This window comes from Ips typographus, linkage group LG10 (genome assembly GCF_016097725.1).
Source record: "Ips typographus isolate SLU linkage group LG10, UJ_Ityp_2.0, whole genome shotgun sequence".
NCBI classification, from domain to species: domain Eukaryota; kingdom Metazoa; phylum Arthropoda; class Insecta; order Coleoptera; family Curculionidae; genus Ips; species Ips typographus.
The window spans coordinates 2,768,641-2,787,763 of NC_138431.1; the positions used below are offsets into that span (position 1 = coordinate 2,768,641).

General features: G+C 39.8%; 1 protein-coding gene across 2 annotated transcripts in view; it reads left to right on the forward strand.

The window, feature by feature from the left end:
• Ir8a (Ionotropic receptor 8a) overlaps positions 1-15,692 on the forward strand; it is a 61,412-nt gene extending 45,720 nt beyond the window's left edge. The window contains exons 4-14 of one of the 2 annotated variants that reach the window (XM_081988068.1): positions 841-1,275; positions 1,330-1,422; positions 1,482-1,676; positions 5,723-5,822; positions 5,879-6,056; positions 6,113-6,296; positions 6,346-6,467; positions 12,641-12,958; positions 13,015-13,136; positions 15,234-15,380; positions 15,428-15,692. In XM_081988068.1, coding sequence (XP_081844194.1) covers positions 841-1,275; positions 1,330-1,422; positions 1,482-1,676; positions 5,723-5,822; positions 5,879-6,056; positions 6,113-6,296; positions 6,346-6,467; positions 12,641-12,958; positions 13,015-13,136; positions 15,234-15,380; positions 15,428-15,618 — 2,085 coding nt within the window. In that variant the 3' untranslated portion in view covers positions 15,619-15,692. The remainder of the gene's footprint in view (positions 1-840; positions 1,276-1,329; positions 1,423-1,481; positions 1,677-5,722; positions 5,823-5,878; positions 6,057-6,112; positions 6,297-6,345; positions 6,468-12,640; positions 12,959-13,014; positions 13,137-15,233; positions 15,381-15,427) is intronic. The other variant, XM_081988069.1, reaches the window with a different exon arrangement.
• The last annotated feature ends 3,431 nt before the right edge of the window (positions 15,693-19,123 follow it).

Consider the following 19,123-nt stretch of genomic DNA (forward strand, 5'->3'; position numbering starts at 1 on the left):
TCAACATGGCCTGGCCACCATACGTGGATGAGAGAATGGGTAGTGATGGAGTCCCGGGGCGTCTGAGAGAGATGGCTTGGGATTTCATGGGTGATAGAGAGGTAGTGAGTAGGAGAGTGATCAGAAGGGTTGAAAGAGGATGTCCGCAGGGCTGACGCAGAAACGCCACTTGGAGTGAGAAAATGACTGTTTTAAGCACACTTGTGGAATTCTCATTAAATTTCCTATTCGATAGCCTGAAGAAACACTACCAAATTTGGTACAGAACAGGTTTAAGAGGAACTGTATCGTACGCATTTTCCAGGTCAATAAAATCGAGATGTATTGAGAGGTTTTGAGCTGTCCGTTTTCCTATTAGTTGTTGTAAAGATACTGCTATTGCAGGATTTTCCCGCTCGAAAACCACCATGTTCTTCTATTTCCACATATCCAATATACCAGTCGATCCAACAAGCTGGTTACACTAATACGTCTATAATTTCCACACTATTTCCTATCTCCCTTTGTATATATCCAGCTAATGTAGGCTATATTCCATTCTTCCGGAATATCCTGGTCTTCGATCAGGCACTTATTAAAAATCCCTGCTAGTGCCTCCAATAGAGAGTCTGTCCCAAACGTCACCCTGAAGCTTTTCCCTTCTTCATCTTCTTTAACACTTTTCTTATTTCTTCTGTATTTACTTCATGAACATCTATGTCCTCTACCTACGTGGTACCTTCTATATTCTTCCCATTCTCTTCCCATTTTTTGTTGTGTATCAGGTTAATATCTTCTTCTCTTTTCTCCCCTTTCAGGTTCTTTAAAAAAAAGCTTCACTAAACAAGTTCAAAATTGCAGGTTCTTTCAGAAGAACTGTTGAAACTACCAGACCGATGGAATCTCGTTTTTACCGACTTTAATTCAGACCATTTCGACAGAACTTACCTGGAAAACCAAACCGTATCGTTACTCTACTTGAACCAAGTACTATGCCACGACCTGTTGCAACAAGCATCTTGTCCTAGCAACTTTGATATGAATAGCAACTTCCTACACTGGCTTGCGCTCTCACTTAATCGACTAATCGACACAATTCTGGAAGATAGTTTGGAGTTTCCCAACGAGTTTCAGTGTTTTAAAACCGTTTTCCCCGATGATACCAAGCAGAGGTTCGATGAAATTTTGGAAATGACTGTAGCGGATAACACTAACGTGGTTGAATTGCACCAGGACAAAACTTTACGAGTCAATGTGAAAGGAAGTGTGGAGAAAATGGTTAATGCAACTTTTCAAGTAAGTTGATCATACTAGGAGTAGCTGTTTACTTCAGTTTTAGGGATTGTCTAGGTTATAGCACAGTATAAGAATGGACGGTTGTTTTTGGAGCAAAACAAGCAGTTTGAACCAATCAAAGCTTTCTACAGAATTGGTATTACACACGTGAGTGTTTACTTAGTTGATTTTGTAACTTTTGTGAATTGTGTAATATTAACGTATAGGCACTACCATGGTCCTATAAGGAGCAAGACAAGAAAACTGGAGAGTACTACTGGACTGGATATTGCGTGGACTTTGCCAAAAAACTCTCACAAATTATGAATTTCGATTACGAATTTGTTGAACCTGCTTTCGGCACTTTTGGGGAAAAAATCAATGGCACTTGGAATGGAGTTGTGGGGGATTTGGCTATTGGAGTAGGTTCAATTGCTATACGCACCAGTATTGCTATCTTTGGGTTTGAGTGGCGGTCCTGCCAGGAAAACAGTTGTAGGACTTAAACTCTTCAATCAATTGTAATCCAGGGAAGAAACCTGGCAGGAAAGCAGGAGCGCACTCTAGCCTTCCTATGAAAGAGTTTAATCTATTCAATTACCCACCTTATCCTTCCCAGTGGTATAATATCCAGTAGGTTACAATTAAACTCATTCAATTGTTATCAAGAGAAGATTGGCAGTAAAAGTACACAACACAAAGCCAGTAAGCGGCCACTAAAGTCCTTGAGTCCTGTCTTGACTCACCCTGTCATCCCTCGCTCTCCCGGAAGGCAACCTATCCCTTCTAACCAGTCCTCACACCTCATACACTCTTCTGCCTTTCTCCGACTTGTCCAACTCCTTCTGCCACTCCGTCATAATCCACTCTACATGTTCTTCCTGTTTTTCTTCCGATACCACAGATTGCAGTACCTGAGGTCCTCCCTCAAACCAAACAGCCTCATTCTTCAGGCCAGTCGGTCTGCTTCGTTAGTCCTCTGGTTCCTCCTCTCTGCCCATACAATACCTATCTCCCATCCACTCATATTTAGCTCACCCGCTTTCCCTCTCGCTCTATCAACCATTCTCTGTAGGCTGTCCGACTATCCGTCATCAATCTCTCTCAGCTCCGATTTAAGGCTTTGTCTTCCTCTCCCGTTCCACTTTACCCATTTTTCCTCGGTTGCGTTAACCACCGCGAATCCCTACCCTGAATACGGCCTCTCGCTCTCTTTTGCTCCACTTTCTATCTTCTCTTTCTCTCTCTTTCCCCCTTGCATCTCATCGCCGCCAAGGCCTTCAGGTGCCATGGCGGAGTACCACAACGCATCCTAAGGGTATCCGTAGCCCCGGTTCCGTGGCATCTTGCCGCAGCCAACAGACATTTCTTTCCGCAGTGGAGAGATGCCTCTTCACCCTTTTATCCCTTCTCTTTGCCCCCCATACTTCACTTCCGTACATTGCCTCCGGCGTCGCCACACACTCCTTCATCGTTCGAACCTTCTCCTTATCTGCTCTACCTTTATTTTGGTAGCATGCTCAACAAACGTTTTCTATCAAACCTCAGCCCCAATAAATCCACCCACTCCTCGCACTGGATCCTTTCCTCTCCCATTCTCACCACTGAAAATCGAATTCCGCCCCCCCAACTCCACGAACATCGCCTTGGCCTTAGCCTTGTTGTACCTTATTGTGCCTCCTCTTTCCCACTCCTTACAACTCTCCCATACATTCATCCACTTTTTCTCTATCTCTTTCACAGGCACGCCAGCCACCAGCCGAACCTGATGGTCGGCAAATTCCTACGAGACAGTGAGCAACTAAGTTCTCCTAAAGGAGAACGGCAACTTGCTCCTTCCTACTTCTTGGTACATCTTATACTCTCTTCTACCCTTGTACGACCCATCCATCGTCGCCTCTTCTTCTTCTCTCAGATTTTAATTCAAACCAATCTGCCATGCAATCCTTACCACTCGATTAGTTTCCACAATCCCCTCATTTTCTCTGTGAACCTATTAAGTTCTGAGGTTTGTAATCCCCAATCTAAACAAATCATCTACTACTACAGTTCCGAGCAATATTGCATCTTTTTCGTTTTTTCTGATGAGCAAGGAATCAGTCACAAACGCTTCACTACAAGGTGCATCCTAGTTTTCGGAGACTACCAGGCGAAGAGGCCCTGACATACCTGATTGCCTGACCTCTGATATGTGGGGCTTAAAGTTGTTCCTGACCAACAAACGTCCCTCGTTCATTGTCTTTCATGATCGTCATTTTTCCCCTATCTAAGTTTCAATTCCTTCCATGTCAGAACTCCCCAAGTGCTTCTGCAAACCTGCCAGATACCTCCACAAGTCTCTTAGACCTTTCAACAAAGTTTGAAAAGTGCCAGAAGTCGCTAAGTGCTTCTGCAAACCTTTCGAAATCTGCCAGAGACCTCTACAAGTCTATGAGACTTTTCAAGATTTTTTTAAAAGTGCAAGAAGCCTCTAAGTGCTTCTGCAAATTATACCAGAAATCTCTACAAGTCATTTAAAATTTTCAACAATTTTTCAAAAGTGCCAGAAGTCTCTTAGTCCTTCTGAAAAGCTTCCAAAAATTACCAGAGAACTCCACAAGACTTTTAGATATACGAACAATTTTTAAAAAGTGCCAGAGTCTCTTAGTGCTTCTGCAAACCTTTCAAAAACTTCCATAGAACTCTACTAGTCGTTGGGACTTTTCAAGAGTTTGCCAGAAGTCTCTTAGTCCTTCTGCAAATCTTCCAAAAACTTCCAGAGAACTCTACAAGCCTTTGGGGCTTTTCATCAATTTTTCGTAAGTGCCAGAAGTCTCTTAGTGCTTCTGCTTACCTTCCAAAAACTTCCAGAGAGCTCTACAAGTCTTTGGGACTCTCCAACAATGTTTCAAAAGTGCCAGAAGTCTCTTAGTCCTTCTGCAAACCTTCTAAAAACTTCCAGAGAACTCTACAAGTCTGTGAGACTTTTCAACAATTTTTCAAAAGTGCCAGAAGTCTCTTATTACTTCTACAAACCTTACAAAAACTTCCAGAGAACTCTACAAGCCTTTGGGGCTATTCATCAATTTTTCAAAAGTGCCAGAAGTCTCTTAGTCCTTCTGCAAACCTTCCAAAAACTTCCAGAGAACTCTACAAGCCTGTGAGACTTTTCAACACATTTTCAAAAGTCCCAGGAGTCTCTTAGTCCTTCTGCAAACCTTCCAAAAACTTCCAGAGAACTGTATAATTCTTTGGGACTTTCCCACAATTTTTAAAAAGTGCCAGAAGTCTCTTAGTGCTTCTGCAGACCTTCCAAAAACTTCCAGAGAACCGTATAATTCTTTGGGACTTTCCCACAATTTTCCAAAAGTGCCAGAAGTCTCTTAGTGCTTCTGCAGACCTTCCAAAAACTTCCAGAGAACTCTACTAGTCGTTGGGACTTTTCAAAAGTGCCAGAAGTCTCTTCGTGCTTTTGCAAACCTTCCAGAGAACTCTACAAGCCTGTGAGACTTTACAACACATTTTCAAAAGTCCCAGGAGTCTCTTAGTCCTTCTGCAAACCTTCCAAAAACTTCCAGAGAACTGTATAATTCTTTGGGACTTTCCCACAATTGTTCAAAAGTGCCAGAAGTCTCTTAGTGCTTCTGCAGACCTTCCAAAAACTTCCAGAGAACTCTACTAGTCGTTGGGACTTTTCAAAAGTTCCAGAAGTCTCTTCGTGCTTTTGCAAACCTTCCAGAGAACTCTACAAGCCTGTGAGACTTTTCAACACATTTTCTAAAGTGCCAGGAGTCTCTTAGTCCTTCTGCAAACCTTCCAAAAACTTCCAGAGATCTCTACAAGCCTGTGAGACTTTTCAACACATTTTCAAAAGTCCCAGGAGTCTCTTAGTCCTTCTGCAAACCTTCCAAAAACTTCCAGAGAACTCTACAAGCCTGTGAGACTTTTCAACACATTTTCAAAAGTCCCAGGAGTCTCTTAGTCCTTCTGCAAACCTTCCAAAAACTTCCAGAGAACTGTATAATTCTTTGGGACTTTCCCACAATTTTTCAAAAGTGCCAGAAGTCTCTTAGTGCTTCTGCAGACCTTCCAAAAACTTCCAGAGAACCCTACTAGTCGTTGGGACTTTTCAAAAGTGCCAGAAGTCTCTTCGTGCTTTTGCAAACCTTCCAGAGAACTCTACAAGCCTGTGAGACTTTTCAACACATTTTCAAAAGTGCCAGGAGTCTCTTAGTCCTTCTGCAAACCTTCCAAAAACTTCCAGAGAACTCTACAAGCCTGTGAGACTTTTCAACACATTTTCAAAAGTCCCAGGAGTCTCTTAGTCCTTCTGCAAACCTTCCAAAAACTTCCAGAGAACTGTATAATTCTTTGGGACTTTCCCACAATTTTTCAAAAGTGCCAGAAGTCTCTTAGTGCTGTTGCAAACCTTCCAAAAACTATCAGAGTGTAAAGGTTACTGTTTTGGCTTATCAAAACTCGTTTTCAGGATACTGACATGGCAATTACAGCAATAATAATGACCGCTGATAAGGAGGAAGTCGTTGACTTTGTCGCCCCCTATTATGAACAAAGTGGGATCACCATAGGTAGGTTTCATATTGGATCTAACAATAACAAACACAGACAAACAATGTTTTTGTAGTAATGAGAAAACCAGTGAGAAAAACCTCACTTTTCAAGTTCATGACCGTTCTAAAGCTGGAAGTATGGCTGAGCATTGTAGCTGCCCTAATTGTAACCGGATTCATGATCTGGTTCCTGGACAAATACTCTCCATACAGTGCCAGGAATAATAAGAAAGCTTATCCATATCCCTGCAGGTATTTTCAATTGCAAAACTAATTTAGAAATGTACTAAAACTTAAAACTGTTACAGGGAGTTTACTCTGAAAGAGAGTTTCTGGTTCGCTCTTACATCTTTTACACCTCAAGGTGGGGGCGAAGCCCCCAAAGCCTTATCGGGAAGGACTTTAGTGGCCGCTTACTGGCTTTTTGTTGTGTTGATGCTGGCTACTTTCACTGCCAATCTGGCAGCTTTCCTTACCGTAGAAAGAATGCAGGTGATTGTAATTATTTTTGTAACCATTTTAGGGTTAATGAAGAGTTTAGGCTCCAGTACAATCATTAGAGCAGTTGGCCAGGCAGTCTAGGATTAACTACACTGTGGTCAAAGAATCCGAGACTCATAAGTATTTCATTAATATGAAATTTGCTGAGGACACTCTGTACAGGTATTGAAATTGTAGTTGAAAACGTACATGGTTAAGGGTGTTGTTTCAGCTTTTTTATGCTAATTTACATAGAAATCCTAAACTAGAGCACTAAGGGCACAGACTCACGCTAATTCTGTTTTGTTCTTCCACTCAGTGTTGCCAAGTCAAAATATTTAATGGCAGTAGAATAATCGGTCGAAAAACGGTAGATTAAAAAATAATGCTACTATGCTATATAAACCATACGTCTCGTTTCGAAAACTGTGTTTAACTGCAATTTTGGCAGATTTCTCCGCCAGTTTTGACATTAGTGATATCACGTGGTCTCAGAAGACAATTTAGTCAAGCAGTCATGTTACCATTTGGAGTAAGAAAATGTTTTCAGCACATTTTTAGCACAGTACAAAATTTAGTACAGTCAAGGACATAATCGTGTGTAACCACTTGGTGTGAAAAAAATGACTGTTTTAAGGACATTTTTAGAATCCTCATTAAATTTCCTAATCAATGGCATAAAAAAACATTAAAAAATTTGATACAGTCAGGGAGAAAATTGGTGTCAAAGTTTGAACTGCCAAAAACACAATTTGTAGGGACAGTCAGGGACAAAATCGCGTGTAAAACCCACTTGGAGTGAGAAAATGACTGTTTTAAGCACATTTTTAGAATCCTCATTGAATTTACTAATTGGTAGCCTGAAAAAACAATACAAAATGTAATACAGTCAAGTAGAAAAGTAGTGTCAAAGTTTGAATTGCCAAAAATACAGTTTGTAGGGACAGTCAGCGACAAAGTCGCGTGTAAAACCCACTTGGAGCGAGAAAATGACGGTTTTAAGCACATTTTTGGAATTCTTATTAAATTACCTATTCAACAACCTGAAAAATACTACAAAATTTGGTACAGTTAAAGAGAAAAGTGGTATCAAAGTTTGAACTACCAAAAACACAGTTTGTAGGGACAGCCCGGGACAAAATCGCGTGTAAAACCCACATTGTGTGAGAAAATGACTGTTTTAAGCACATTTTTAGAATCCTCACTTAATTTCCTAATTGATTGCCTGAAGAAACACTGCAAAAATTGATACAGTCAGAGAGAAAAGTGGTGTCACAGTTTGAACTGCCAAAAACACAGTTTGTAGGGACAATCAGGGACAAAATCACGTCTAAAACCCACTTCGAATGAGAAAATGACGGTTCTAAGCACATTTCTGTAATTCTCATTTAATTTCCTATTCAACAACCTGAAAAATACTACAAAATTTGGTACAGTTAAAGAGAAAAGTGGTATCAAAGTTTGAACTACCAAAAACACAGTTTGTAGGGACAGTCCGGGACAAAATCGCGTGTAAAACCCACATTGGGTGAGAAAATGACTGTTTTAAGCACATTTTTAGAATCCTCACTTAATTTCCTAATTGATTGCCTGAAGAAACACTACAAAAATTGATACAGTCAGAGAGAAAAGTGGTGTCACAGTTTGAACTGCCAAAAACACAGTTTGTAGGAACAGTCAGGGACAAAATCACGTGTAAAACCCACTTCGAATGAGAAAATGACGGTTCTAAGCACATTTTTGTAATTCTCATTAAATTTCCTATTCAACAACCTGAAAAATACTATAAAATTTGATACAGTCAGGGAGAAAAGTAGTGTCAAAGTTTGAACTGCCAATAATACAGTTTGTAGGGACAGTCAGAGACAAAATCGCGTGTAAAACCCACTTGGAGTGAGAAAATGACTATTTTAAGCACATTTTTGGAATCCTCATTAAATTTCCTAATTGGTAGCCTGAAGAAACACTACAAAAATTGATACAGTCAGAGAGAAAAGTGGTGTCAAAGTTTGAACTGCCAAAAACACAGTTTGTAGAGACAGTCAGTAACAAAATCGCGTGTAAAACCCACCTGATGAGAGAAAGAGACTGTTTTAAGCACATTTTTAGAATCCTCAGTAAATTTCCTAATCGACTGAATAAAAAAACACTAAAAACTTTGATTCAGTCAGGGAGAAAAGTGGTGTCAAAGTTTTAACTACCAAAAACACAGTTTGTAGGAACAGTCCACGACAAAATCATGTGTAAAACCCACTTGGTGTGAGAAAATGACTGTTTTAAGCACATTTTTAGAATTCTCATTAAATTTCCTAATTGATAGCCTGAAAAAACACTACAAAACTTTGTACAGTCAGGGAGAAAAGTGGTGTCATAGCTTGAACTGCCAAAACCACACACTCAAGTCACTCAGATCACCTTCTACTGCCTCGCTTCTTGCTTCACCTTGCACCGCTGTTCCTGTTGTTGGTGGTTTGTTTGGCAAACCGGGGGGACAGCGGCCCTGAAACGTATGGGCCCGCACGTCCAGGTTCTTGGGAGCTCCAACAGTCCAGTTGAGAATCCAACTAGTCTGCCAGGTCTTAGCTCCTTGATTGCCCTGGGCGTCATTATTGTCTGTCCCAGAAATGTTGTCCGCGAACGGGTGAGGCTGGACACATTTAGCCTGTCGACTCTTCCTTTCCCAAGCATCCTCGACAAGTAGGATCCTCTTTGATACCCATCAAGTACTGATGACGTCTCAGCTGGTAGTGACCACTCAGTATTTCGTATTTTTGGCTGAGGGGCCACTGAGCCTCATACCTATGGAGGCAGGCTGGGGAGCCCCAGCGTTCTTAAATCAGCTGCTGAGCTAAAGATTTTAGCGTCTGGATCACCTTGCTATAATTCCCGCAGTTGGCTCTGAGCCAACAGGCACTTTCTGAGTGCCCAGTTTTGCCACTCCATCCGCCTCTTCATTTCCCGGAATAGCAGCATGTCCCGGAACCCATACAAGACGTATGTCATTCTTTTGGGCCAGCTTTTCCAGAATTGTTTTGCACATCAGAACCAATTCGGAGTGCACTACCTCAGTACTAATTGCCATGATGACAGCTCGGCTGTCAGAACAAATGTTAATTATGTTCTCCTGCCGTGGGCCCGATTTTAGTTCCAGCCCACAATGCAGAATTGCAAATACCTCTGCTTGGATTACAGTAAGGCAAAGTGCTTGGCTGTTTGGCCTGTCGCGGCCTAGAGACCTGCCTTGGTTAGCCCTCCTCTGCTGGATCCATCCGTGAACCACTTCCTTCCATCACGGACGACCCCCGGGGCAGCTCCATTCTCCCACTTCTACCGGTCGGTAATTACAACTTTGAGGAAGTTTAAGGGGTGTAGTCTTGTAGGCATATGGTCACTACAGTTCAGTGGCCCAGTCCCATATACAAGAGTGTCACCTATCTAATTTTGTACGCCCTTCACTTCTTTCCACCCATGGCCACCACACAAGGGCCCCAAATGTTAGTATAGGTCTGACTTTGGCGCAGTAGAGCCAGTGGATAACCTTCGGTTGAAGTCCCCAGGTGTCATCGCAAGCCTTCCTGCAAGTCCACAGTGCAAACAAAGCTTTCCTAATTTTACAGGATATGTGCTCCCGCCATGACAATTTAGCGTCCCTGTAGATACCCAGGTACTTAATCGACTGACTGTAGTTTAGTGTTACACCAGAGAGAATTATCTCTGGTCGTATTCCTCGGTCACGGGTTTTGCTGAAGAGCAAAAGCTGTGCTGCACTAGTTACCCACCATTCGCAGCGCCCTAGCTATAGCGTCACAAAACCTGCCTCTGGCACGGTTACAGAAAATAGCTATGTCGTCTGCATATGCCTGTGCATACAGGCCAGCATCGTTCAGATTCCATAGTAGTTCGTCCACTACAAGGCTCCACAGCGGAAGGGAGAGTACTCCTCCCTGAGGACAGCCCCTTGCGGTAACCACCATGGACCGGTCATGCATTTCTGTCTGAATGCTGCAACTGGACAGCATGAAACAAATCCACTCCCTTGAGGCATCGCTATTATTCCACAACCTGTTCACTACTACGAATGAACTGACTCTCCGTCCGATCGGTCCGTTTATACAGGATGTTTTTTAATAAGTGTCCGATATTTAACAGGGCAATTCCTTACGTATTTTAAAGGCAAAAAGTCCATATAGACATGGGTTGGCAAGGCCCATTTAATAGTAGTAGTAGTAAAGCGGGAGGACCCTTAAAGGCTTAAAAGCCCTTTTCGTCATGCCCTCCATCTATCCGTTCTCGCCTCAACGCTATTCACCTTCAAAGGCAAAAATCCGTCTCCATTAGGACAGCTTCACGCAGGAGAGTGTGGAGGCCCCCAGAACGCGCCTCCTGATTGACGATCAGCGGTGGCATAATCCTAATAGGTGATAAGATGTTTCCTCCGCCGTTCCACATTGTGAAGTCTGTCAGAATCCCAACTGGAGTTTTCAAGGCCCAGCGACTCCTAGACATCAACCACTGGATGTTGTCTTGGCGTCGCTTGAAAAACCAATCAAAGCTCGAGCTTGTCTGCATTCTTCCGTTTTTTCCCACGCCTTTGTGGTGCCATTGAGCACCCAGTCATTTAGAGCGCTAGCTACTTAACTCTATGTGAGGTTCGGCAGTTATTGGGCTCTGCGCCGAAATCCATACTAAGCTTACCTGTTTCTGTTCCGACACTCTGTTAAGGACTTCCCAGCATTCCTGTACCAGTCTACTGCCAATCCTGCCTTTAGGATTGGCTGTCGGAGTAGATTTATAGTCCTTCTGTAACTTCTTTGCTTGTGGCAACTTCCAGTATGGCACATAATTCCGCCTGAAAGACTGTAACTACACGTTTCCCACATTGCATTTCTTCTCGGGTTGTCACTATCCTCACTTCCCAACTCTCTTTAGTTGAGATTTCTACCTCAAACTTCCTTTCCAACCTAAGTCTACTGTCAAGTGGGACCGTCCTTTATCCCTTCTGTAACAAACGTCCCTTCTGAAGGTAATCCAGTAAAATCGAACTCTTATTCTAGCCAAAGTCTGGTTTACTCTGGAGTCTGGATTTTCCCACTTGCGAGTGATTAAGTCATCTCTCAATTACAGAGAATTCCATTGCAACCACCAACCACCAACCACCACCAACCTTTTACTGTTGGACCATGTCTGGAAATCTCTCGCCAATCCAGTTTCAAATCGTTCTCCAACCATTTTCTAATTACTTTCAAATCAGGGTCTGAGCGCTGCCTTTTTATTATGTCCTCATTAGAACTTAACCGATTAGTTATCTTTGTAGCCTCTTTGTTTGTCACTTGACTGATTTGACCAATCCTCGAACCATCATGAATTTGTTCTTTTCGGCGTTTTAAATCATAATCAGAAGCTTGACATTTCTCTAAATATTGTGGTAATTGTTCTTCATTTCCTGATCCACGTTACGCCAGGTGTGCGAGGACTTTCTCTTGCTATAGTGTCTTCTACTGCCACAGTTAAAACATTGTCATGTACATGTCTTCTCTAGGTGGAGGCTGATTTGTTTTGTTAATGCTGACACTTTGGAAAATTTTATCCAGTTTCTTAACAAACGACTCCATTTGCGATCCTACTTGGCACTGTTTATCTAAAACTTTGACTTCTTGCACTCTATCGTTTATATAAGAATTTTTCATCTTTTCCACTTTGTGATCCACCTCTTCCACTTCTCCAGTTGTTGATCGATATAGGATTGCAACTCTGTTCGGTTTTTCATCATATCTTGCGGAATAGCTTCTTGTTCTTTCTGTCTGCGTTCTTCTTCCTCTTGCTTTTCTTTCTCTCGGCGTTCTTCCTCCTCTTGTTTTTCTTTCTGTCGTCTTCTTTTCTCACTGTCGTCGTTCTTCATCCTGTTGATAGCGTCTTTCTTGCTCTACTTTTTCAACTCATCGTCGTTCTTCCTCTTCTAGCTTTTCTTTTCGTCGTCGTTCCTCAACTTCTTCTCTTTCCTTCTGTCATTGTTTTTCGAGCATCTCAAGCTCCTTGAAGCTTCCAGAATGTCTAGAACGTCCTGCTTAAACGACCACTAAACATATATGATGTCTTGACTTGGAGCAAAGCGTATCTCGTGAAGAAATCCCCCTCATTCTTCGTGGTACCAACAATTTTTCATTCTTTCAATCACTTATTGAAAACAATTCTAAAGTGATCAATATCAACTAACTCACTACATTCTACCTTATCACTTCCCACTACTTCGTAAAACCAAACTGTCCTGTGTTTGTGCCTTTTTTTAGTAATCAAATAGTACTAGTATAGTAACATTTTCATATTTCATGACTTGGTTTTTATAAAACTAATGTTAGGATGTGGAAAGAACTGACTTTAAACGCCTCAACCGACGATACCAGATACAGAGTGTGGGATTATCCAATACGCGAGCAGTACGGTCACGTTTTACTGGCAATTAACGATTCAAATCCAGTCGAGAACGCTTCCGAAGGATTTAGAATCACCAACGAACATTTGGATGCGGACTTTGCGTTTATCCACGACTCGAGCGAAATCCGCTATGAGATCAGCAAAAACTGTAATTTGACCGAGGTGGGTGAAGTTTTTGCCGAGAAACCGTACGCTGTGGCAGTACAGCAAGGCAGTCATTTACAAGACGATTTAAGCAAAGTGTTAGTTACTTTTTTTTTTATCAAAGTAATGGAAATGTTATTGCTTTGAGTTGCAGGATTTTGGATTTGCAGAAAGACCGTTTCTTTGAAGAGTTGCAGTCTAAATACTGGAATCACTCTGCTCAGGGCGATTGTCCTAGTACTGATGAGAACGAAGGAATCACTTTAGAGAGTTTAGGTAAACGGTTGTAATATTTATATTTTATATGTAAATTCGTGTCTTCCAGTGTCCATTGATCCCTATCCATCCATAAATTATGTTCTTCTTCCTGTTGGGGTGTCCATCCAGTGTCATCTGTCCTCAGTCATCTTCTGTACGTGTCCATACTATTTAAGATGTTCAAGATGCTTGGTCTCTGCTATAAGACTAGGTCATGTTGTTTCCCCCCCCTTCTTCTTCTTTTTTAATTAAATCTGTTAATTGGCTTGTCTAAGGAGCTCTTGGGAACGTCACACAGGGCTTGTAGTCAAGAAGACGAGACGATGAAGCATATTCTCTGTGACTGCTCTACACTTTTGCCCATACGCAGGACCAAGTTGAGCCAATCTTTCCCATCCCTTGAAGAGATAAGAGGCTCCTCCCTCGATAACGTTATCGCTAGGCTGGATGACCTTCTCTCTTGCGGAAGCGCACAATGGGCCTACTTTTGCCTAATGATTGTGGTGTTACCACCCTCACAACATTACATATACAGAGAGAGGGAAAAGCTGCATTTCTTCGGATTTAACTTCAAGTTTGCCTCCGGAACTTCTTGAAGATTTCTTCGATCATGATGTCATCTAAGTAGACAAGACTTTCCACGTTTCCTCGGAGTACAGTCTCCATAAGTCTTTCAAGGTTGCAGTCCAAAAAGCATGACGTTCAAATGCATCAGGCCGTTTCCAGTAGAGAAGGCAGTTTTTTCCTTGTCCTGCTGGTCCATCTCCTCTTGCCAATATCCACTTTTTAAGTCGAGGGTAGAAAACCGGTTTGCATTAGCCAGAGGGTCTGTTCTTGGTAAAGGGTAACGGTCCTTCTTTTGTGGTTCCATCCTTCTCAGTAACGAGTAACACAAGAGTACTCTAAGGGCTATGTGGATGGCTCGATTCGCCATATCTTTTATCAGTTGAGCCAATGAGATTCTTCTGGGACTCTGCTTGATTGGAAAATGATTCCTCCTAAGTCTGCTTTGTGTAAGGCAAACATATCTTTGTAGTTGAGAAGCTTGGCCGTTGAACGAGTTCAAGCCACAAGCACTTCCTACTTTACAGCGTCGTCTTGCTCTTCACCACTCGGTTCTACTAGATGAAATGGATTTGAGTTGATTTCTTCATCCAGGTGAATCTTAACGATGGATCTTGCTGATAAATTGACATCCTCTTGCAATGTAACCTTTCCTGTTCGCAAACTTTGTTCGGGTGTCAGCTTCATGGATTCCCAAAACAGGCATGGAATCACCCCCAGCAGTCTCCAATATGAGCCAGTCATTATTAAGCTGGTATTGTCCTACTGGCCGGAAATCTGGACTGTTCCTGGTTTTCTAGCGTTCTGGATTTGGGACATTGTGGTCTAATATGCCCCTTCTCCCCGCAGTTCCAGCATTCGTGTAAACGAGTTTGTTCGAACATTTTCATTGTTTTGCTTTCCATTATTTCCTTCCGAAAGGTCTCCAGTCAGGTTTCCCATTGACGCATCAAGTCTGATTCGATTCCTAAATGGCTTGGACTAGAATATCGATTCCTGTGTCCTGGTGTTCGGCTTCTTGCTTAACTGCTTCAAATTTCAAGGCGTCGTGCAATGTTTGGCATCTGGCCAGACATAACGCTTGCTCTGTATCACCTCAATCTTTTAGGCGTCTTACAAAGGCACTCATTTGCTGTCTAATGTCTTGAGAAGCAATTTGGGTAAACTGGACTGGACGGGCAATGTCTTCTCTGGCTTCTGCTTGATAACTGAGCCTCGTAAGCTTGCTCCAGGTGCTTGTTCCCAAACCTCTGGACCAAGTATTTGCCTTCTGAGTGATAAAACCAAAGGGGTTGTTGCTCGATGTCCAGATGTTTGCCTCAGCAGCAGTTTTAAGCCAGAAAGTCTTACCATCATAAAGGTTCCAACCAAGTATTTGGACTGGCAACTAATGTTGGCTTTAAGGACTTCTGCAACTTGTCAAGCTCCTTTTCTGAATTCTGGACCTTTCTCTCGACTCCTCCTATACTTCCTCAAAATTCTTTAATGGTGATTGTCTTTTTCCAAATTTGTAGAATAATATTAATCAGAAATCACAAATTGATTTTCTAGGTGGAGTGTTCATAGCAACTCTTTTTGGACTGGGACTTGCCATGATCACCTTAGCTGGTGAAGTGTTGTACTACAGAAGGAAGGGACAGGTAGAAAAGAATCAGTTAAAATTACACAAATCCAGGAATATTCCTGCTACCATACAAGGTAAACTGGTACTTAACTGGCTTAATGTTATTAATTAATATTGAAAGCAGGCTTGTTGAAACCAGCTGGGAAAATTGACGTTGCTCCTAAGGAAGTGGGAAAACGGTCTGTTACTATAGGAAGCAGTTTTAGACCAGGAAATTTACGAGGAAATTTAAGCAAACAATTGGAAACTTTACACGTAAATCAGATTACTCTCTATCCTAAAGCTAGAAATAGAATCACTAGAGTGGACTAGCTTCCTCTATGTTTGTTTTTAAAGTAGCGCATGTAGAGACCTATAGAAGTTAGTAAATATTGGAAAAAAACAATCAAATTGTTTTATTTTCTGCACAAACACATTTTGGAGTTTTCTTTGTATTTTAGACGTTAGAGATGTTTGAAACCTTTTTGACAGCTGACAACATGAAGACACTTTAGACATGTTTAAATACTTTTTGACAGCTCACAACAGGATTAGTTCATCTTTGAACACTTTAAGACAGCTGTAAACGTGATTGACTAATTGTGATCCTATTAAGGCACTCTAAAAAAATTTGAGCTATTTCTGACAGCTGGCAACATTGTGGACATTTTAAGACACTTTAGACATGTTTGAATACCTTTTGACAGTTGACAACATGATTAACACATGTTCTCCTTAAGTCTACCCAGGGCTGAGTAAACTTTGAGAGTTTTTAGGCATTTTTAACATGTTTGAACCATTTTGAACATTTTAAGACACTGTAGACAGCTGACAACATGATTACTTTCATTTTGATTACTTGCAGACATTTTAAACATGTTTGAACAGTTTAAGACAGTTGACCACATAATTAATCATTTTATGTACATTTCCAGACACTGTAAACATGTTTGAACCTTTTTTTGACAAATGCAAACATGACTAATTACACTTTGAACGTTTTAAGACACTTTAGACAGATTTGAACCCTTTTTTACAGCTGACAACATGATTACTTGCATTTTGAATATTTGCAGGCATTTTAAACATGTTTGAATCTTTTTTTGACAGATGCAAACATGACTAATTACTCTTTGAATATTTTAAGACACTTTAGACATATTTGAACTTTTTTTGACAGCTAAAACATGATTACTTGCATTTTGAATAGTTGCAGGCATTTTAAACATGTTTGAACAGTTTAAGACAGTTGACAACATAATTAATCATTTTTTGTACATTTCCAGACACTTTAAACATGTTTGAATATTTTTTTGACAAATGCAAACATGACTAATTACACTTTGAACATTTTAAGACACTGTAGACATATTTGAGCCCTTTTTTTACAGCTGACAACATGATTACTTGCATTTTGAATACTTGCAGGCATTTTAAACATGTTTGAACAGTTTAAGACAGTTGACAACATAATTAATCATTCTTTCTACATTTCCAGACACTTTAAACATGTTTGAATCTTTATTTGACAGATGAAAACATGATTAATTACACTTTGAACATTTTAAGACACTGTTGACATATTTGAGCCCTTTTTTTACAGCTGACAACATGATTACTTGCATTTTGAATACTTGCAGGCATTTTAAACATGTTTGAACAGTTTAAGACATATGACAACATAATTAATCATTCTTTGTATATTTCCAGACACTTTAAACATGTTTGAACCTTTTTTGACAAATGCAAACAAACTAATTACACATTGAATATTTTAAGACATTGTAGACATATTTGAACTTTTTTTGACAGCTAAAACATGATTACTTGCATTTTGAATAGTTGCAGGCATTTTAAACATGTTTGAACAGTTTAAGACAGTTGACAACATAACTAATCATTCTATGTACATTTCTAGACACTTTAAACATGTTTGAATCTTTTTTTGACAAATGCAAACATGACTAATTACACTTTGAACATTTTAAGACACTGTATGTAGACATATTTGAACCCTTATTTACAGCTGACAACATGATTACTTGCATTTTGAATACTTTCAGGCATTTTAAACATGTTTGAACAGTTTAAGACATATGACAACATAATTAATCATTCTTTGTATATTTCCAGACACTTTAAACGTGTTTGAATATTTATTTGACAGATGCAAACATGACTAATTCCACTTTGAATATTTTAAGACATATTAGACATATTTGAGCCCTTTTTACAGCTGGCAACATGATTACTTGCATTTTGAATGCTTGCAGGCATTTTAAATATGTTTGAACAGTTTAAAACAGTTGACAACATAATTAATCATTCTTTCTCCATTTCTAGACACTTTAAACATGTTTGAATCTTTATTTGACAGATGCAAACATGACTAATTCCACTTTGAATATTTTAAGACATATTAGACATATTTGAGCCCTTTTTACAGCTGGCAACATGATTACTTGCATTTTGAATGCTTGCAGGCATTTTAAACATGTTTGAACAGTTTAAGACTGTTGACTACATTATTAATCATTCTTTGTACATTTCCAGACACTTTAAACATGTTTGAATTTTTTTTTGACAAATGCAAACATGACTAATTCCACTTTGAACATTTTAAGACACTGTAGACAGATTTGAACCCTTTTTTACAGCTGACAACATGATTACTTGCATTTTGAATATTTGCAGGCATTTTAAACATGTTTGAACAGTTTAAGACATCTGAGAACATAATTAATCATTCCTTGTACATTTTCAGACACTTTAAACATGTTTGAACCTTTTTTTGACAGCTGACAACATGATTAGGTACATGCATTTTTAATATTTGAAGACCAGTTTGTACATATTGGAATATTTTGAGACAGCTTTCCAGAAATGTTCGGAAAGTAATTAATCATCTTTGCAGCTGTCTTAGAAATGTTTCCACATTTTCTAAATGTCTTAGAACTGTTCAAACATGTCTAAAATGCCTGCAAGTATTCAAAATGCAAGTAATCATGTTGTCAGCTGTCGAAAAGGGTACAAATATGTCTACAGTGTCGTAAAATGTTCAAAGTGTAATTAGACATGTTGACATCTGTCATAAAAAGGTTTAAACATGTTTAAAGTGTCTGAAAATGTACAAAGAATGAATACTAATGTTGTCAACTGTCTTAAACTGTTCAAACATGTTTAAAATGCCTGCAAGTATTCAAAATGCAAGTAATCATGTTGGCAGCAAGGGTACAAATATTTCTACAGTGTCTTAAAATGTTCAAAGAGTAATTAGTCATGTTCTAATCTGCCAAAAAAAGGTTCAATCATGTTTGAAGTATCTGGAAGTATTAAAATTTATCATGTCAGATATCAAAAATGTTTAAACATATCTAAACTAGCTTAATATGTTCAAAAATGTAGAAAATTTTTTAAAAATTGCATGATATAAGTAATCATGTTGTCAGCTGTCAATATGAGTTCAAACATGTCCAAAGTATCTAAAAACGTTCAATTACTAAGTAATCATGATTTCAAATGTCAAAAAATGTATAAAATGCAATTTTTTGGATGAAAATGGGTGGTGGTATATACAGTTGCGGGGTTGCCAACACTCTAATGTACCTCATAAAACTTACATTTTTCTGTTGTTTGGAGATTTGTACGTATCTGTATCTGAAAAACTAAATATCATACAGGTTTGGGAAGTAAATTTTGTACTAAAATAGTTTTGAAATTTCAGTGTTGTCGCATCAACCTATTTAATAAGAAACTAGTGGCAACATCGGATTTTTGAATTTTTAGTCGATTTTTTAAATATTACTTGGTGATGGGATTGAATTAAAAAACAAACATA